The following is a 19,334-nucleotide window of genomic DNA, read 5'->3' as shown; positions in this document are numbered from 1 at the left end:
CTGGAGACGACGAGGGGAGGGAGGGAGAGAGAGCAAAGAAGGAGGAGAGAGACGAAAAGAAAGGGAGGAGACGAAGAGGAGAGAGAGAGAGAGAGAGAGAGAAGAGAGAGAGAGAGAGAGAGAGAGAGGAGAGAAGAGAGAGAGAGAGAGAGAGAGAGAGAGAGAGAGAGAGAGAGAGAGAGAGAGAGAGAGAGAGAGAGAGAGAGAGAGAAGAGAGAGGAGAGAGAGAGAGAGGAGAGACAGAAAAGAGACAGGAGACAGAGACAGAGACAGAGAGAAGAACGTAGCTGTACTCAGTAAGGCATAAGGGACACTACACAGACCTGAAACCAATTGTTCACCACAACCGTTCCACAACCCCACTCCACCACCACTTGGAACCAATGTTACACTAACCCACTCCACCACCACTGGAACCAATTTACACTAACCCACTCCACCACCACTGGAACCAATGTACACTAACCCACTCCACCACCACTGGAACCAATGTTACACTAACACCACTCCACACCACTGGGAACCAATGTTACACTAACCCACTCCACACCACTGGACACCAATGTATCAACTTAACCCACTAGAGAGAGAGAGAGAGTAAGAGAGCAAAAAAAGTCTCTGCGTCAGAGATGCTTTGAAAAACCTGGAGTTTCTGATTGACACTTAAGAGGGTAGGATTTTACAGCAGACACGTCCCATATTCGGAGCTGAAAGTGTTTATAGTGGGTGTTGTGTTAGTTTAAACCATCTGTCTGCACAACGTTTCCCCCCCAAAGCGTTACACTCAGTAACACCATGTCAAGCTGACCCTCAGGACTGGAGAGAGGGAGTTGAATGATTTGAATAACAGGCACTATTAAACAGCATAGTCTCACAGATATACAGTTCAGATGACAGAGAGGGGAAACACCCACCAAGTAATTTAAAACAAATGAATGGTAAAAAAAAACACTGATGACATCAAGGCTTCACATTTGACATGTTGTCCGAACTGGAAAAGTCAACCCTCAACCCTCAACAACCAATCGCAGATGAAAGTGCAGTTTAGTTGGACATCCAGGAGACCCTTGGTCTTTTCTTTGTCTATAGATCAGTTTGACACATTGCTAAGAMCAGACATGTCATCACTGTCCTGATGTGACGGCAGACAGACAAGAACATAACAGCTTCTATACTGGCCYTCCTACCACATCTGTCCACTGAGGTAATGCCACTCTGACTGCCTTTTTCTGAGRGCTGCGTTGTAAATTGCAGGTATGATTGACAGGTAATGGAGTGACTAGGGCGTACATATTAAGTGAGTGCCAAAGTGAACCAGTCATTACGTACTTTAACTTGACAAACAGAGTGAATAAATAGCCTAGTCCAGGATGTAATGTCTTAGTTCGTCAGAAATCCGTACCTTTCTGTTAGGATCATTTGAGTAAAGTGCRTGGACKCATTCTCAATTTGAACGCATTTCYTAGCCGTGTGATGTTGTCGCTCTCCCGACAGAACGAAGCCACTCACACAGAGTAAACTCATTGACGACATCATGGAAAACATTACCACTAAGAACCACAACTAACAAACTGTCACTACAAACAAACAAGACTGTTTAGAAACTTACGTTTCAATTGACTGACACTTAGCTTACTTATCAGTGGTGTGATGTGATGTGTTATGTCGTTCAACTCTGAGTCGCTATGCGGATCAATAAGACAAGCTAGATGTAACTTGGTATGAAAACAGAATATGTAATGCGATCAGTCTAACACTATTTTTTTTAAAGTAGACTACTTTCTGGTTTATTTAGTTATAGAGATATGATTTTAGCTATTCAGTTTCCAAAGCCTGTATTGAAACCACTGGTAGTGTCGAGCGGAATGTTTCGCTCTGATTCTTGTGGTTTAGCTGCTAGCGGACAGTAGCTGGATAAAATTAAATATTGTGGGGCCATAAAAATAAGCGCTTATAACGCATGCTCCTTCTTATCGTCCCATAGAAGAGCAAACATAATACMTTCACTAGTAAGCTACATGTACATTATATAATAGTTAGTTACTCTACCTCGAAAAACTMATATAATTAGCCATCTAGTCACTTCTACTTGATAATCAAACAGGAATCAAATGACATTTGAACAAACAGGAWTYAAAAGKCATAGATGAGCTTGTTGGCGAGGAATACAAAATAGCATGCAAGTTTATGAAATACTTACAGAGGAAAAGCTTCGTGGGTAAACCAGAGATGTATTTCGGGAAATATTGCCACGAATCYCTTGTTTTTGTGTTTAGGAAAGTTTTTAAATCCCTTCTCCTCACTGCTACAACCATCAGCAGCCCACATCAAAGTGCTTCACACACTCCCGTCCCTCCTCCGATCTGTCGCCCCGCAAAAAAATATTACTTCACGAACGTGACCAATTTGGCACTCTATCAGCCAGCAAATGTTATAAATAGCTCCCGCGCTGCCTTCCGAGCTTATTTTCTGTTCGTTTTGAAAATACCTAGTAACTAGTTAGGCGTGCTGAAGTTGTTCTCGCTGTCGCCCTGTCTTGTTGTAGTAAATCGCTCACTCGCCCAGCAACTCTCTCTCCAGCAGGCAGCTCCCCTCCCCGAGCTCAGGCAGTGCAGTGCCTCGATCTCGTCCCGAACACGCCAGTATCCCTAGACTGCATCCGGGTCGGGTCGCAGTCAAATTCTTTTCAAAGTTTATTTCAAAAGCAAAAACGTATTCTATCTTCTTTGAAAGCCGTACTATTCTCTTCCGCTTATAAGCAGTAACTAACGTCTAGTAGACAGGGAATAGTCCGTCTGAGCCTGGGATTTCCAGAACGGCACCACATTGACAAAGGACCCAGACAGTAGGCTACATTACAAGTGGGCCTTAGTGAGCGCATGCCAGTGTAAAGCTGGACGGTATTTCTAAAGAAAACGCTGGGATATAAACAAGCGTTCCTTCCAGAGCTCAGCGTCTATTTATTTAATGTCTGATCTTCGTAGGATCAGAGGCCAGGGCGGCCGCTGCATGCATGGAATGATTTACCTCCCTGTGTATGTGAAAGAGAGCGAGAGAGAGTCCTTGTATAGTTGTTGTGCCTGTGGTCAGTTGAATATGTGCCYATWTAACAAGTCAGCCTAACAATACAATGWCTAGGTCTCCATAGAACCAATGATGGAGAAGATGGGGAGATTACAGGACTGTGGTCTGACATGGCCTGGGTCGTCCCAAATCACATCCTATTCCCTATGTAGTGCACTACTTTCGACCAAGAGTCCCAGAAATAGTGCACTATAAAGGGAATAGGGTACCGTGGATGCTTCGAGCTGTCCCAGATCAGTTACTATTATACCTCTCGTGTCATTACCAAACACTGTAATCACACGGCTCTCCCTTTTCAATGTCTGAGATGTACTGTAATTCAGTGTTACGTTATGGTGCGTTCAACAAGGTAGAGAGGGAAAGAGAGTGAGAGGGAAAGAGAGTGAGAGGGAAAGAGAGTGAGAGACCTCTTTGGAGATGTGTGGGTTTGAGGGCCACACAATCTGTTCAGTTGTCCCCTCTAACTCACTCTAGTGGTATTCTGAAGACACGAGTCTGGAATGAACTGAGTTAGCCATCTACTAAACCCACTGCAGCATTCACCATGTATTAGATTTAGATTTGACCAGGGAATTCGTTCTCATTAAAAAACTACAATCACAATTGAAGTGAAATGCAGAGTAAAGGAACGCTGTTCACTGTGTTATAATACAATACACTATTAATGCTGCTATGCACATGTTGTTGATGCAAAAAGCCCCTGCCCTTCTTCACTCACACGTTTTTATCATTGTTGCCCCTCCCTCTTCCAATACAAACACGTGTTGCCCCTCCCTCTTCCAATACAAACACTTGTTGCCCCTCCCTCTTCCAATACAAAACAATTGTTGCCCCTCCCTCTTCCAATACAAACAATTGTTGCCCCTCCCTCTTCCAATACAAACACTTGTTGCCCCCTCCCTCTTCCAATACAAAACAATTGTTGCCCCTCCCTCTTCCAATACAAACAATTGTTGCCCCCTCCCTCTTCCAATACAAACATTGTTGCCCCTCCCTCTTCCAATACAAACACTTGTTGCCCCTCCCTCTTCCAATACAAACACTTGTTGCCCCTCCCTCTTCCAATACAACATGTTCCCCTCCCTCTTCCACAACAATGTTGCCCCCTCCCTTCCAATACAACACTTTGCCCCTCCCCTTCATCATCATGTTGCCCTCCCTCTTCCAATACAAACAATTGTTGCCCCTCCCTCTCCAATACAAACAATTGTGCCCCTCCCTTTCCAATACAACAATTGTTGCCCCTCCCCCTCCAATACAAACAATTGTTGCTCCTCTCTTCCAATACAAACAATTGTTGCCCTCCTCTTCCAATACAAACACTTGTTGCCCCTCCCTCTTCCAATACAAACAATTGTTGCCCCTCCCTCTTCCAATACAAAACAATGTTGCCCCTCCCTCTTCCAATACAAACAATTGTTGCCCCTCCCTCTTTCCAATACAAACAATTGTTGCCCCTCCCTCTTCCAATACAAACAATTGTTGCCCCTCCCCTTCCAATACAAACAATTGTTGCCCCTCCCTCTTTCCAATACAAAACACTTGTTGCCCTCCCTCTTCCAATACAAACAATTGTTGCCCCTCCCTCTTCCAATACAAACAATTGTTGCCCCTCCCTCTTCCAATACAAACAATTGTTGCCCCTCCCTCTCCAATACAACAATTTGCCCTCCCTCTTCCAATACAAACAATTGTTGCCCCTCCCTCTTCCAATACAAACAACTGTTGCCCCTCCCTCTTCCAATACAAACATTTTGCCCCTCCCTCTTCCAATACAAACAATTGTTGCCCCTCCCTTTCAATACAAACAATGTTTGCCCCTCCCTCTTCCAATACAAACAATTGTTGCCCCTCCCTCTTCCAATACAAACAATTGTTGCCCCTCCCTCTTCCAATACAAACAATTGTTGCCCCCTCCCTCTTCCAATACAAACAATTGTTGCCCCTCCCTCTTCCAATACAAACAATTGTTGCCCCTCCCTCTTCCAATACGAACAATGTTGCCCCCTCCCTCTTCCAATAACCATCTGCTCATCACCGCTCTCTAGTGGTGGTGGAAGGCTAATGCAGAGGCTGTATATCCATTACTCATTACAGCGCTCCGGTCTCCTTACAAGGAAAGCAACAGTTTAGCGTTCTCCAACAGAAATGAAAATGTCTGCTGTCGTTCTCTATCCTTTATCTAAATGGTGATCAAGAACTGAACTCATATCAAAAGGGTCGACACATGTATTGATCCCGAGACAGTTGGCAATGGCATGCCCAGGCTATCCAGATGTGTTTAAGACATCAATCTTTGACAAAACAATAATCTGTAAATAACCCTGAATAGCATCTAAGACATGTTTGATCCATCAGTTCTAACAATTGTGTTCTAATCATTTTATACAAAAGGAGAAATCAAAGAAAAACTGTTTTGAGTTTTACATCAAAATTAATTTCAAAAAACAGAAGCACAAACCCTATTCACATTCAGACCAGTCTACAAAAATGTAACATGTTACACTGAGAGCTTTCTGTGGTAAATCTGAGTTGAATTGAGAGTGGAGAGAAACTAACATTGATTATCTTCAGTTTTCCTGTTATGTACATGATCATATAGAACCATTCTGCTAGGCAGTGTTAAGTCTGGAATTCAAACTGAATACCTCTACATTTCTCTATTGTTAGTGCAATGTTAGGTCATCCATAACAATGATGTTGAGGTGCTCTGTCAGGATGAGCATGGTGCTAGTAATGCCAGGATGGTGGAGTCCATTCCAGGGACCACCCGTACGACAAATGTACGCACGCATGACTAAGTCACTTTGGATGAAAGCATCTGCGAAGTATCTGAGATATTATATTATGGAATTAAACAATCGTAAAACGGAGTGATATTCTGTGTGGATTCCAGACTAGGGCAAGTCCAAATCCATCCCTGGCCCCTCCTCCCTGGCCCCTCCTCCCTGGCCCCTCCCATTTGCTCTGAAGGGGTTGGATAGGTGGAAGAAAAAAGGCGGGAACTCCATCCAGCCTATCAGAAATCAGAAGACAAGGTGAGTCACAAGTACCATATTGCATCCACCTATCCAAACCCTTCAGATCTACAGGGGTGCCTAGGGAAGATGGCCTATAGGTTGATTTGGAATTTAGGGTGTGTCTCAATTGTATATCTATGAGTCATTGCGTCCTCTCTCATCTCCTTCTCAAAATACAYAGGAAGAGAAGATCCAAGGCAAGGAACCTCACATCTTGTGTTCCAATGRGTTTTGAGAAGGATGCAAGGAGAGAAGGTATGAGGAATCCAGAAAATACAATTGAGATTCACCCAGTGTGTGTGTGTATCAGTGGTCTTTGATCTGGTCCTCCTCCTCCAGCTTGCGTATCTCTCCCTTCAGGAAGTTGATGGTCTCTCTGCTGGCCTTCAGTCTATCCTTCAGGTCTGTGATCTCCTGACTGGTCTTCTTCTTCGCTGCTTCCAGCTTCTCCCGCGTCCGCAGCTCCAGCTCCGCAACTACAGACACAGGAAGGGTCCGTCACCAGTGATACTGTCCACTCAGCACTGCACAGTGGTGTCACTGAACAATAAGGACAAAGACATTGGCTTTTATTGGCTGCCTTTACATAGGCAGTCCAATTCTGATCTTCATGGCAAAGGACCTGATCTGTCAAAAGACCAATAATTGGGCAAAAGATTAGAACTGGGCTGCCTGTGTAAACGCAGCCATCGACTTTTACTCTAAGCCTCTACTGCAGGGTTCCCCATTTGACGACCAGCTGGTCACATTTGGTCCGCGGGTGGTTTTGTTAGGCTCCCCAAGTTTTCTGAGCAATTATTTTTCATTGTTGGACATAAAAGCCTAACAACAGCAGGAAATCAGCTCCAAGTGATTTTCATTTGGGAAATGTGTTCAACTATTCCCATGCATAATAGAGTGATGTGATTATATACACATGTAAGCCCGGTTTGAAATGATGTTTTAGTCAAATATTAGATCTGTTTGGGCTTCTTGGAGGTCAATTTGCAGTCTACAAATTATTTGTAATTATGTTCCGGGCCTCTGATCAGCCTCTCAAGAAAAAATACTTTAAATAAAATTGTCCAGTGGCTGAATCTAGTTGACGTTTATAATTAGAATTGAAACACATTTGCCTGACGAGAGTTAAAAAGGCATAGCTAGATACAGTAGTTACAATATACATCTACAGGTACTAAATGTACAGGTCTGTTACTGAACTGGATGGGAAAAGTGTGTGCTACTCACACTCCGTCTCGTGCTTATAGGCCCCCAGGGTCAGCTGTCTAGAGGTGCTGAGGAGCTGCTGCATCATGGCTGTGGGGTCCTGGAAGATCTGAGAGAGGAACAGGAAGGACAGAGAGTTGAGACGGGCCTYTCTGGTTTCTTTCCTCACCTTGCTTCACTTCGCTTCTCATGTCCTCTTTGGTTCACTGTTTGAAAAATAAATAAATAAAATCTCTCACCATTTCATCATAGAATTCAGAGACCACCGTCTTCTTGGGCATGGCACTGGAGTCTGACTGGAAGAGCTTCAGTAGGTGGTAGAGAGTCACCTGTAGACAGACAGAGTATCATGTAACTGGGGGAAGAGTGTCACCTGTAGACAGACTGACAGAGTATCATGTAACTGGGGGAAGAGTGTCACCTGTAGACAGACTGACAGAGTATCATGTAACTGGGGGAAGAGGGTCACCTGTAGACAGACTGACAGACAGACAGACTATCATGTAACTGGGGGAAGAGTGTCACCTGTAGACAGACTGACAGAGTATCATGTAACTGGGGGAAGAGGGTCACCTGTAGACAGACTGACAGAGTATCATGTAACTGGTGGAAGAGGGTCACCTGTAGACAGACTGACAGAGTATCATGTAACTGGGGGAAGAGGGTCATAAAAATAATGTAATTGTACAATGAAAATGTAGTCTCAAGTCCACTGTTATTAAGCTATTGTTTTACTATTTTAATGTGTCCTAATTTAGAAAACGTATTGTATTTTTTTTATCTTTCTCACCTCCCTATTATTTTATTGTGTTAAGCACTCTGAAATGCATCCTCTGTTAAAAGGTGCTATATTAATCAAGTAGAATTTGAAWGAGGTCCCTAAATGACATCGTAGAGCAGCACTCACCGGCCTCTCATTGGGGTCGATGAAGAACACCTTGATAATGATCTCAAACTCTCCCCAGCCCGTCTCKGTGATCTCGTACGGAGGCTTCGTCACCACTACAACGGATCACAAAGAGGTCACCGTGAGCCCTACATTCACGACAAATTACATCACTGTTAATACGTGGATACATTACAAGCTTGATTTTACCTCTGAGTGGATTCACATAACTTTCATGTAGCTTGAACTGTATTTTCTTCACATATGCAGACATATCCTGGAATATAATTGGGTCAGGTCAATACTGTGGTTATCCAATGAGACCTTGAAGTCAAMACCATCCATTTTCCWAGATTACAGTTGAGTTTACCTCGTTTCTGTATGGTTTCACATACACAGACCATTGGTGAGTGTGTCCATCCTCCTCTCGCTTCTTTCCAAAATACCGAGCAACGTTTCCGAATACGATGGGTTTGACGATCGTAACACCCTGTGGAAAACAGACAATTGATGTTTTCTGCAACATCATGCAGATCAATGATGATAATAATATGGTGAACCGGATAGCATAGATAGTAAGAAGTGATGCGGTTTGGTTGCCTGCCTTTCCAACCGCGTCTTCACGACAAGCACGTTACTGACACGCTTCCATAGACTTATTAAAAAGGAAATATCATATAATTAGGTAACACAGTTAGTCAAATTGTCTCTTATTAACACAAAACTTTTTATAGACCATATTATAGTTGCCGGTATCAAATATTATTGACATCCGTCCCCTACCTTCACTCTACCCCCGGAATCTGGTCCAAATTCAGCCATCCTTTTAAACATAGTATAGAGACTAGAMAGTGACGTTAAACTAGTATATGTCACTATAGGACTCTTGCAGTAGTGATTTGGGATGTGTCATTTGATAAGATTGCCATTAAATCTATGAAAACAAYACGATTTTACATTGTACACATTTCAAATTGCCAGCCAAACAAGCACCGGAAGTACGTTACATTTTTCGTGGTCCGATGTGAACACGGGAAACACTCAGAGCTAAAACGATAAGRGTCCTCTTGTCTAATGTTCYGCTTTGTGCCCTGTAATAGTAAGTAGTATGTTTATTAGTTTMTTGCAGTYATATAGACTGAATTGTGTAAACCACTTTACAATCATCAAATAGTAAAATCCTAAACTAGCAAAACATGTAATACAATGTTAAACTATGCAATATATAGAAAACAACAATAATACAACGACAATGTTTGGGGTGGCAGCTAAAGAAAATMGATCTTAGGAGCTTTTAAGAAGGCATTATTAAGKCCCCTGGGCTATATGGTGTGTGCATTGATCAGTTTAGTGAAGTATGGAATGGGAAAGTYCCGATAAGCAGCCTGTGCGTGTCATGGGAGTGTTCCGTTTGTGGCTGTCGCCAGTTGCCCGTCCAGTWGTCTGCTGTCTAGTTGGGGGGAGCCAGTCTGCAAACTGAGAGTTCTGCAGGGATTTAGCAAATGTCAGGSAAATCTGCTCCCGTTTGCTCTCCAAGGACATGATTCCGAGGGCWTCCCCGGYAGCTGGTGTACGACCCGTCCCGAATTATTCTGCAGGCTCTCTTCTGGACACGAGTCATGGTTCGAGTGATCATCGAAGCTAGGCCATTTATACATAATCCCACATGCTGAMGTCCACATCGGCTACTGGAATTAATAAAATGTATATTTATAAACATAAAATTGCGTTTAATGTGAGCCAAGGTTTCGGACTACAGTTGTTTTTTAAAGAAGCATTTCTCACCAACTGTAGCCCCAATGCCGGCAGATGGCGATATCGAGTCGTTTGCGATCATCGCTGCAATTTTSACAAATATATCCAATAGCCKCATGTCTTCAAGTAATAAACAGAGTAAATGGAGTCACAATGTAGTTTCGATTATTTTATTAATTTTTTAGAGAAGGCACAWGGTGGTAACGTTACAAGCTCAGAGAACCTACTGCCTTTATTCTTAATGCAAATATTATATCTAATAAATCATATAATTAAAATARCAATATAATCTGAAASAACACACATTGAGTGTTTTAGTCTGCATAGTGTAATAATCAGCCTGGTTGAGACATTTATCTTGTATATTTGATMATTATCCATATGTAAATTGTAGTTCCWGCAGTTTATTTCCTTACTTTGCTATAATGCGAAGAGGAACACATWAAGTATATTGAATAGCTACTACTTCAGAAAAAATTGCATTCCGTCATTCTTCATGGATCTGGAACCGACGACTTACCTTTGGGTGAATGTCATGGAGCTGTAAATTAAATAAGGGCAAAAAGAACTACAGCCTAATGTACAATTCAGCATTTGGTGTAAGTGTAACTATGAGTAAATTATAATAAAGATAACCAAGAGCCTTGAAGGGCCTATAACTAGTTTCCCTTTTTTATCGTGTCAATCATACTGGGGAAAAATGTTTTAAGTTTTGTTGATGAAATTAGACCAGTACAATATTTTCACAAAACAGAAAAAAAAACTACACAGACCTAGTAATATCCTACGGTCTTATTCCATCCTTTATATACATTGCATTCTACTGTGTACATTTGATTAAACCAAATCAGCAATGTCAGGGACAGTAATATTTGGCCTAATGGTTCACGAAGACCCGACGTCAAAGACGAAGAAAACTAGTTTATTGAAAAACACTCAAAACAAGACAGTGCACCTTAAAAAAGTTCAACTTCCTGAACACGTCCGAGAAACTGATCAGGTAAAAAYCTTGGATCTGTTTGTAAAAAYTATTTCAAGGTAATATCTAAGATGGATGCATTATTATATGTACAAAATGACAACACTAATTRAGTATGGGTAACACTTGTCGACTGCGTATATATGTACAGTAATGACGTATCAAACCAGTTTCAAATCAGCTCTATTCAAATMTTCAACCGGTTTGAAAAGACGTTGGGCTAGAAAGCAATTCGCAATGATCTGCGAATAGGTAACAAAGCATTCATAACCTATCCATTAGCACAATAAACATGGTATAATAGCTACATAGAGCATTATGAATGCTTTACAACATATTCAATACCTCAGTGCATTTATACAATATATGCAATACAAAAGTCCCACGTATAAAACAACGAAGTGTCCGTCGTGCAAACTTTACCTGAAGGAGAACTTTACTAAAGTTCCATCCAATAACATTCCATGTCAAACACATTGTAAAGTCCTCAAAATGCTCTTTGTAGCTAGTGGGCAATATTGATTAAAAACTTGGGAGATATTTTTGTGCCAATAGTTGGATGTAAAGTCTAACCAGTAATATTTAAAAAATGTTAAGTTGACTGAAGCAGTGGTTTCAGTGAATGATTCATGCCACAATAACCCAAATATCTTTTAGCGTGGCAATGCAAGCAGGAGAGCACCACTAAGTCTCAGGGCCATTTAGAAAATACATGGGAGTAGAGAGGTAGGTATTACCGCCTTAAAACAGGCATCAATATCAGTTAATTCAATCTGGCAGACCAGTCCGTGCACAGACCCTGAGAAGCCAGGGAAGGATTGTGCTCTCATGCTTTACAAAATGGACACCTCACTTGAATACTCTTATTACTGTAATCCCCATCCATTTACGACACCTAGACCCTCAGCCTTGTCCCAGACCCTCATTACTACTGTAATCAACCATTTACTAAACCCAGCCCCTTGGCCTGGTCCCAGAAGGGTATCCTACAAAACAGGWTCCACGCATTAGACAGCTAACGTTGATAAACAACCAGAAATAACATTTGACTTTCTGGTTCATTAAGAAAGCTGAACTTAGACGTGTTTTTGGTTGAGCCAAGCTTCCATTTCAAAAAAAATCTAAAAGTTAATTCAGAATATTTAAGCAAATTAGCTGGCTAACGCGTTGGTCCTGCTTCGTAGTACACCGCTCAGGTCTGTATGCGTTTTAGCCAACTACTCTGGCTAGCATTGTTATTGCCATTCAATGTAGGCAGGACAACGAGTCAAGACTCAGCCAAAATATATACAGATCTGGGACCAGGCTACCACAACCTCACTGGCCTAAACCAGTGAGACAAGCAACTCAATAAGAAATCAGTGCAGTACATCAGCCAGCCAATCAGAGCACACGTTTGCAGACAAGGGACTAATTCTGTTCACAGTAGTAGTATTGTCCAGATCTGTGAAGTTTTATCTATCACTAAAATAATTCCATTTAAGTGAATAATTTGTTCTACTTGTGTCAATATTAGGGTAATGAACCCTTGGAATGAACTTCCTGGTAACATGAATGAAAAAATAATAATCAAGAAATAAAAAAAATAATATAACTAAAGTTTTGCCCAATATAATCAAGTCCCGAATACCTCTAAAATCAGTTCGCCATCAGTTAGCCAAGACATTGATTTTCACTTTTGGTATTCAAATGGCATACAGTAGTATACGGCTACTAAAAACAAATSTTCGCCAAACAAGTAGCCACATTTTAAGTAGAACTTTTAGAACAAACTAATAAGTCAAAGATTAAAATATCTGTCACATGATCATTCAATTCAAAAGTAGCTACGCTAAATTCAGTCAGATTTCACTCCTTCTGGGCATCAGGACAAATACAACCTATTGGTCAACTGTGCTTCATTTGGCCAATAAGAGCACAACTTGGCAACTTAAGTGAGAGTCAATTTAAAACAACTATTTCGTAAAATTCAACATGAAAAATGTATGCAGGCAACAACGTACACATGTAAATTATTATTAAGTGTCAAAACCCCAGTAAACAGTTTATTACAACACAGAATCTATTTTAATATTCAAAGCAGAGACATTTACAAACATTATCCTAACGAGAAAAGTAGGGAGGGGCACGAGAGGAAATGAACCAAAAAAAAAAAAACTCCCTGTAAAATCAACTCTAACCTGACAAAATGTACACATTATAGCAGTCAAAAGTTGTCCGTTTTGGAATAGAGCAGGCAAATGTAGTAATTTGTTATTTTCGCAAAGCTTGAAGAAGCMGGTCAACACAGGTAGGTAATAATTTTTTCGTTCACATCAAATAAAAATGTCAGTAAAATAAAAATAGCTGTGGAGTAGTTTTTATACCATGAGTATGATTTTAAAGAACACTACTTATAGCCTTACACAGCTGTGAGCGAATCCCAGGTAGTCAGTCCCCTGGTAACCATGGAGACACAGACAGAGGGGGGGGACTAGTTGACAAGGCGATCCTGAAGTAGGGCCTGCTGGTTGTGACGAGGCGTCCTCGTCCCTGTCCTCTTCCGTGGGCTGAAATGTGTGAAAACGAAGGGTGGAGTTTGGTTTGGGGCAGCCCAACAATATACAGTTTGTTGTTTGTGTCATACACCCCCTCTAATTTTACAGCACACACACACACACACAGAGGACACAAAACACATGCAGGTACTGCTCTTTCTAATGGTAGTCAACTTGTCAGAGAGTGATTCCACATTACAGTGAGTAAGAACAACGTAGTGCCCACAATGGCTGACCCTGCTATACCGTTGAGATCTGAATTTASTATGTTTTCAAATGTGTCATGCGCTAAGTACTCAACTCATTTCAGAGAAGGTTTACAATCAATTTGTGTGGATAGGATAAACCTGTTGTGTGGGTGCTCACAAAACATGTTATAATCTAATCTGAAAGTGCATGGGGCACAAAATGGTGTCTACAGAAGGCTCAATCCCAACACATAGACCGTACGTACTTCTCAATATATCTTTAGAGGATTTCACAGAAGGACGCAATAAGGTATTAAGTCTACCTTGTCCTCTGATAGGTGGAAGTAATGTGAGAATTCCACCTATCAAATCCTCTCAGATTTTCAACAAGTCCATAAGACCAAAAGGTCCAAGCGGCCGGTTTGGGATTGGTCCCCTATTCTAAGAGGTGACGAAGGGCATAGTTTTTCACCTATTGGATAGTATTTAAACACACAGAAATAATAAATAGAACAGACGATTCATTGACTTGAATGCAGAACCTCGTTCTAGTCATTCTACAGCTATGCATTTAAACCTATCCGACAGGTGAAATCCAATTAGATAACATGGGGGGGGGGAATAAACTGGGCCGGGAGCACTGGGAAAAGCAGAGGACAAACAAGGTCAGATTTACATAGAGGAATAGTAGCATTACATCAGGATGAATGTATAAAAACACTCGTATCCCTACACTCATATCAGCAGTCTGAAACACACCTCTCAAAGCTAGAGCCTGGCAAGCACAGGATCTACATTACACTGACAATTCATTGGAATTGCAAACCACATAACCATTCGTTAATATTTCAGTTCATAGATCACCCCAGACATTTTCCAAACTCATACACCAGGTAAAGGAATATGCTGTACGTTTTGGTTGTCAATGACAATTTCCATTAAAAATAAACTATAGTTAATAGCCTAGTAGTAATTATTAGTTGAATTGTTAAATCAATATCATTTTTATGCAACTTAAATTGAAGCCAGGTACGGCTCAATGAGTGTATTTACATGGTGCATAGTTGGGCAATATCACATTTAAAAAGTTAATACTACCAACATTTCATTGAACAGATGTCCCATCACCCTCCGCACAATCATTTCAGATCCATTGAGCATCTCAAAGGAACCACAGCATCATCAAGACGTGTTCTCACAACACTAAAAATATATTATAATTATAACTAATGGATTAAAGAATGTGACCAGTTGCAGTTTCTCTCTCAAAAGACCTGGTACTAACTTCCTGCAGAGTCTATTTCTGCAGGAGACATTGAAAGAGTTTAAAGTGGTTGAACAGTCATCAAAATKAACCTTCTTGAGATGTTGTGGACACCAATGAGAGTTRCAAGAACCACATGATGTGTAGTTTTGAAGGATGAAGACACCAGAGAGAGAGAGRAACAGTTATAACAGCAGCAGAAATATGTTATCAGGAAATCAGGGCTGCTTTCTCCATGCCTGCAAAACATCACTGACACCTATAGACAAATTGGAAAAATAGCTAGTCATTTCTTCCCTGTAATGGGCACATATRATCCCAACGCTAAATGAAACAATGTTGAGATCTGTGAACATAGATTGACAGGTAGTAAAGCATAGATCAAAGCATTTCCTTTTACCKTGAAGTGAGACAAACAGGACTGTACAGGATAATAAAGTAACCCCTCYTAGGTTTGTTCCCTTGTGATTTAAAAAGTAATGACCAAAAACTAAGATTTTTTAGAATGATTTGTCAGTTGTATTATTAAAAGTATTACGTTTATTAGAATAATTTAACAAAATGCTATTGCCATTTAATAAATTGGGGGGGGAAATGCAGAGAAGTTACTTAATCGAACATGTACATTCAAAGGAGTTATCCCATTTAATGCAAGCATGGAGTCCCTAATCAGCAAACCAACCAATCCAATACAAAATACTATATATAAGTAAACGGTAATACAATCAGATTTTGGGGTATACATTCAAATCACTATTGGGATTTACAACGTCAACATTAAAATTTGAGTGAGCATCAACCCATTTAAAAATAGGACAAATACAACATTATTTTCTTGACTATGCCATTTCAGTGAAACACCCATTCACCTTCAATTCCTACAAGATATTTGCCAAGGTACCATGTCAAAATTGTCTGGCCGTCTATTTCAAAACTACAGCCTAAAAACAACACAACCGACAGTGAAATCTTGAGATCCACTTCAAATAGGTGAACCATTTGAAACCTAAAATATCCACATKAACAAAATGGCTGCCATTGAATTGTGGACAATAGTGATCATTCTTTAGTACTCATTGAAATATCAGATAAGTGATGTACCTGTATTGATTGATAATTTCAGCATCTTTTCAAGTACTGTACCTCTTGCAAAAATATTTCTGTCGTTTTCTTATTTGTTTACAGGATCAGCACAATGTGATGCCCAGTATTAAGGGATGAAAAGTAATCAAATTGACCTAAAATTTACAGGCCAACAGACATYGCTAGGGCCCTATAAAATCAATTTTTCCCCCTGCCTAATTCCGTTTTATATATATTGGATGTTCTAAGTACACAACCATGTTTAAACTTCAGGAGACCAACATTTGTAATTTTTGGGTGTAGTTACCCTTTAATTCAACTGTGCACCAGCAAGCGTCCCTGTTTGGTTAGCGATGTTTCTGTAGCACTCATGTAATTGCAGAGTTTGCTAAACAAATGGCCAGCGGATTTATGCAAATAATCCTGATACCATTCTGCCATGTAAATGTTAACTACAGAGAAGCCTATGTTTAACCGAGAAGGTTTATGGGAAAACCTTCCCATCTACCAGAAGACTGTTGTCATTATATTAGCATCATCGCTAACGGCTTAACCAAAAGTGGTGGACAATCGCGGACACACAGACAGACATTCCTGTGACGTTTCCTCTTCAGAAAGTTAAAGAAAAATATGAATCACTGATGCATTTCATTCATAATTTTATGATAATCTTGGGACACATTTAGTCGACGCCCCACTAGCTTCAACAACATTTAGTCGACGCCCCACTAGCTTCACACACATTTAGTCGACGCCCCACTAGCTTCAAACACATTTAGTCGACGTCCCACTAGCTTCAACACATTTAGTCGATGCCCCACTAGCTTCAACACAATTTAGTCACGCCCACTAGCTTCAACACATTTAGTCGACGCCCCACTAGCTTCAACACATTTACTCGTCGCCCCACTAGCTTCAACACATTTAGTCGTCGCCCACTAGCTTCAACACATTTACTCGCGTCGCCCACTAGCTCAACACATTTAGCGTCGCCCCACTAGCTTCAACACATTTATCGACGCCCCACTAGCTTCAACACATTTAGTCGTCGCCCACTAGCTTCAACACATTTAGTCGCGTCCACTAGCTTCAACAAATTTAGTCGACGCCCACTAGCTTAAACACATTATGTCGACGTCCCACTAGCTTCAACACCATTTAGTCGACGCCCACTAGCTTCAACAATTTAGTCGACCGTCCACTAGCTTCAATTCCTTTGTTGATTTCCTACTAACATTATGAATATTGATAATTCTTGTTTTAATGTCTGGATTCTGTGGTTCTGTCCGCGTTCTCCACAATGTGGATTTTATAGGGCCCTACATTGCCATGAAGTATGTATAGTAAATATAAATCATGTATAACCCTATGTTACCATCAAGGTATACAAAATGGATCAAAACCTGAGCCAACATTTTTTGGAACTCAATCCTTCAACGTTAGGGAACATACTCAACAAAATAAAAAATGGCACATAAAGAAATTATATATGTAAAAGGTAAAAACCGTGTTAATCTTGTGTTAACAGTACCAAGAGCAGTAGCAACACTCAAAATGGTCTGTTTTACAAAAATGGGGCTTTAGAGTGAAGACCAACTATGCTACAGAAGACATAGCGAACTAGTTACCTAGTTACCACATTCCTGTCCACCGTTAAGGGAGTATGACCAGATAACTATTTGCCTAAAATTAATATAGACAAAACATTATACCAGCTTGATAGCAATGCCATTAATTATACAAAAACATTAACAAAATTATTTTGTTCAAGACCATCAATTTCAGCGTGATAAAATAAAAAAATATGGCAAAGACATTCGTTCAAGTTCACAGACGATATACCAAAATCCTTCAATTTTTTTTATCCCTAAAACCATACCTTAGACTTATACTATAGGTTAGAGAACTGACAGTGGTTTTAAAATAGTTTAGACATTTTAAATTTGCATGTAACCATTACCTCAAGTTAATAAGACTCAGAACCACCTACAGTTTGGTCATCATTTTGGTGGCCTACAAAACAACTCATACAACCCCMKTAAGTTGTACAGTCACAGATTTCAACCTTGACAACGGCAAAATGTACACTAATMATTTCTTGGCACATTGTGGCATCAGTGTCAGAGAAACCCTTCAATAAACAATTAGAATATTTTACAACCTTTCACAGGTGTTGATCATTGGTCATATAAAGTACTTTTTCAACTTCAGAGATTTAAAACATTTTCAAGCTTAGCAGRGCTTACATGTAAAACCTCCCCTACAACACACATGCAGTAGAAGCCTGACGACACAGTCAACGTTCAAAGGATGAAAGTAAAATACAGTCAAAACCTACAACAAGTTTCAGACAAATTATATAAATACACACATAGCAGCAATGAGTCCGTACTGGTCAAGACTACAGGTGATGGAACAATGTCTTACCTACCACCTCCACCTACCGTAGGCTCCGTAGGGCGCGTCATGTCCCRCTCTGGGCCTCTTGTTGTGGGCCGTAGCGACCTGGCCCGTGGCCTGCATTAAGCTGAGGGAGAAGAGTGGTGAGACCGTTACGGGTGAGGAGTTTGAACGGGCATACACACCTCCACTAACGATGTCGGTACTCCCTCTCGCGGTCACGTTCGCGTTCTCGTTCTCTTTCCCCGCGGTGCCGTTCTCTCTCCCGGCTGCGTTCGCGGTAGTAGTCCTCGTGGCGGTCGCGGCTACGGGACTTGTGGCGCCGGCTCTTCTCCCGGGATCGGCTGTGGTCACGCTCCCTCGACCTCTCGCGTCTTTTGGGGGCAGAACTTACATTCATACATCAAACTCTTAACCAACCGCCAAAACAGGTCTGTCCATCGGCCAAAACCATCAATAATATGATAAACAATGACGTCACCAATACAACTGTCAGTAACACTTTAAATCTGTCAATCAGTTACATTTAAGACAATATTACCCAGAGCGTTTTATAATAAGTACATTCACTAAAGTTGGTAAAAACAATCATCACCATCCTAGTCAATAACAACAGAATAGTACAGGAATATAAGCACAATGACTAGCAGGTACTGAACATCACCCTGCATTATCAGACACCTTCAAATCACTTCTCTCAGTTGTCTATTATAACAACCAGGGTTGGAGTCAAAAATATATTATAATTAATATATATTTTTTTATATAATCGCTAAATTCCCTTAGAATTCCAGTCAATTCAGAAAGTAAACCATTTAAAATTCAAGAAGATTTTGAATTTCTGTGTGCTCCCGAATTGAAATGGAACTGACCACCCCCCCCCCAACAGGAACCACAGGAGAACGAGGAAGAGGTTGTATCTCTCTCTTTTT

At 40.8% G+C, this 19,334-nt stretch overlaps 1 protein-coding gene and 1 non-coding gene across 2 annotated transcripts; both read right to left on the bottom strand.

The window, feature by feature from the left end:
* Nucleotides 1-5,297: 5,297 nt before the first annotated feature.
* Nucleotides 5,298-9,220, bottom strand: yeats4 (YEATS domain containing 4). Its single transcript, XM_024144179.2, has 7 exons — nt 8,980-9,220; nt 8,567-8,686; nt 8,407-8,473; nt 8,218-8,312; nt 7,550-7,639; nt 7,332-7,419; nt 5,298-6,580 (listed from the first exon to the last, which is right to left on the bottom strand). The coding sequence occupies exons 1-7, from the start codon at nt 9,028-9,030 to the stop codon at nt 6,411-6,413; spliced, it is 681 nt and encodes a 226-aa protein (XP_023999947.1). The 5' UTR covers nt 9,031-9,220; the 3' UTR covers nt 5,298-6,410.
* Nucleotides 9,221-10,857: 1,637 nt separating this feature from the next.
* LOC112077712 (uncharacterized) lies at nt 10,858-19,119 on the bottom strand. Its single transcript, XR_011478249.1, has 2 exons — nt 18,588-19,119; nt 10,858-13,479 (listed from the first exon to the last, which is right to left on the bottom strand). It is a non-coding gene; the product is annotated as an uncharacterized protein (transcript).
* Between the last annotated feature and the right edge of the window lie 215 nt (nt 19,120-19,334).

This window comes from Salvelinus sp. IW2-2015, unplaced genomic scaffold (assembly GCF_002910315.2).
Source record: "Salvelinus sp. IW2-2015 unplaced genomic scaffold, ASM291031v2 Un_scaffold4848, whole genome shotgun sequence".
Taxonomy (NCBI): Eukaryota; Metazoa; Chordata; class Actinopteri; order Salmoniformes; family Salmonidae; genus Salvelinus; species Salvelinus sp. IW2-2015.
The sequence above is the reverse complement of the archived record's forward strand: the minus strand, read 5'-3'. Positions and strand labels throughout refer to the sequence as shown.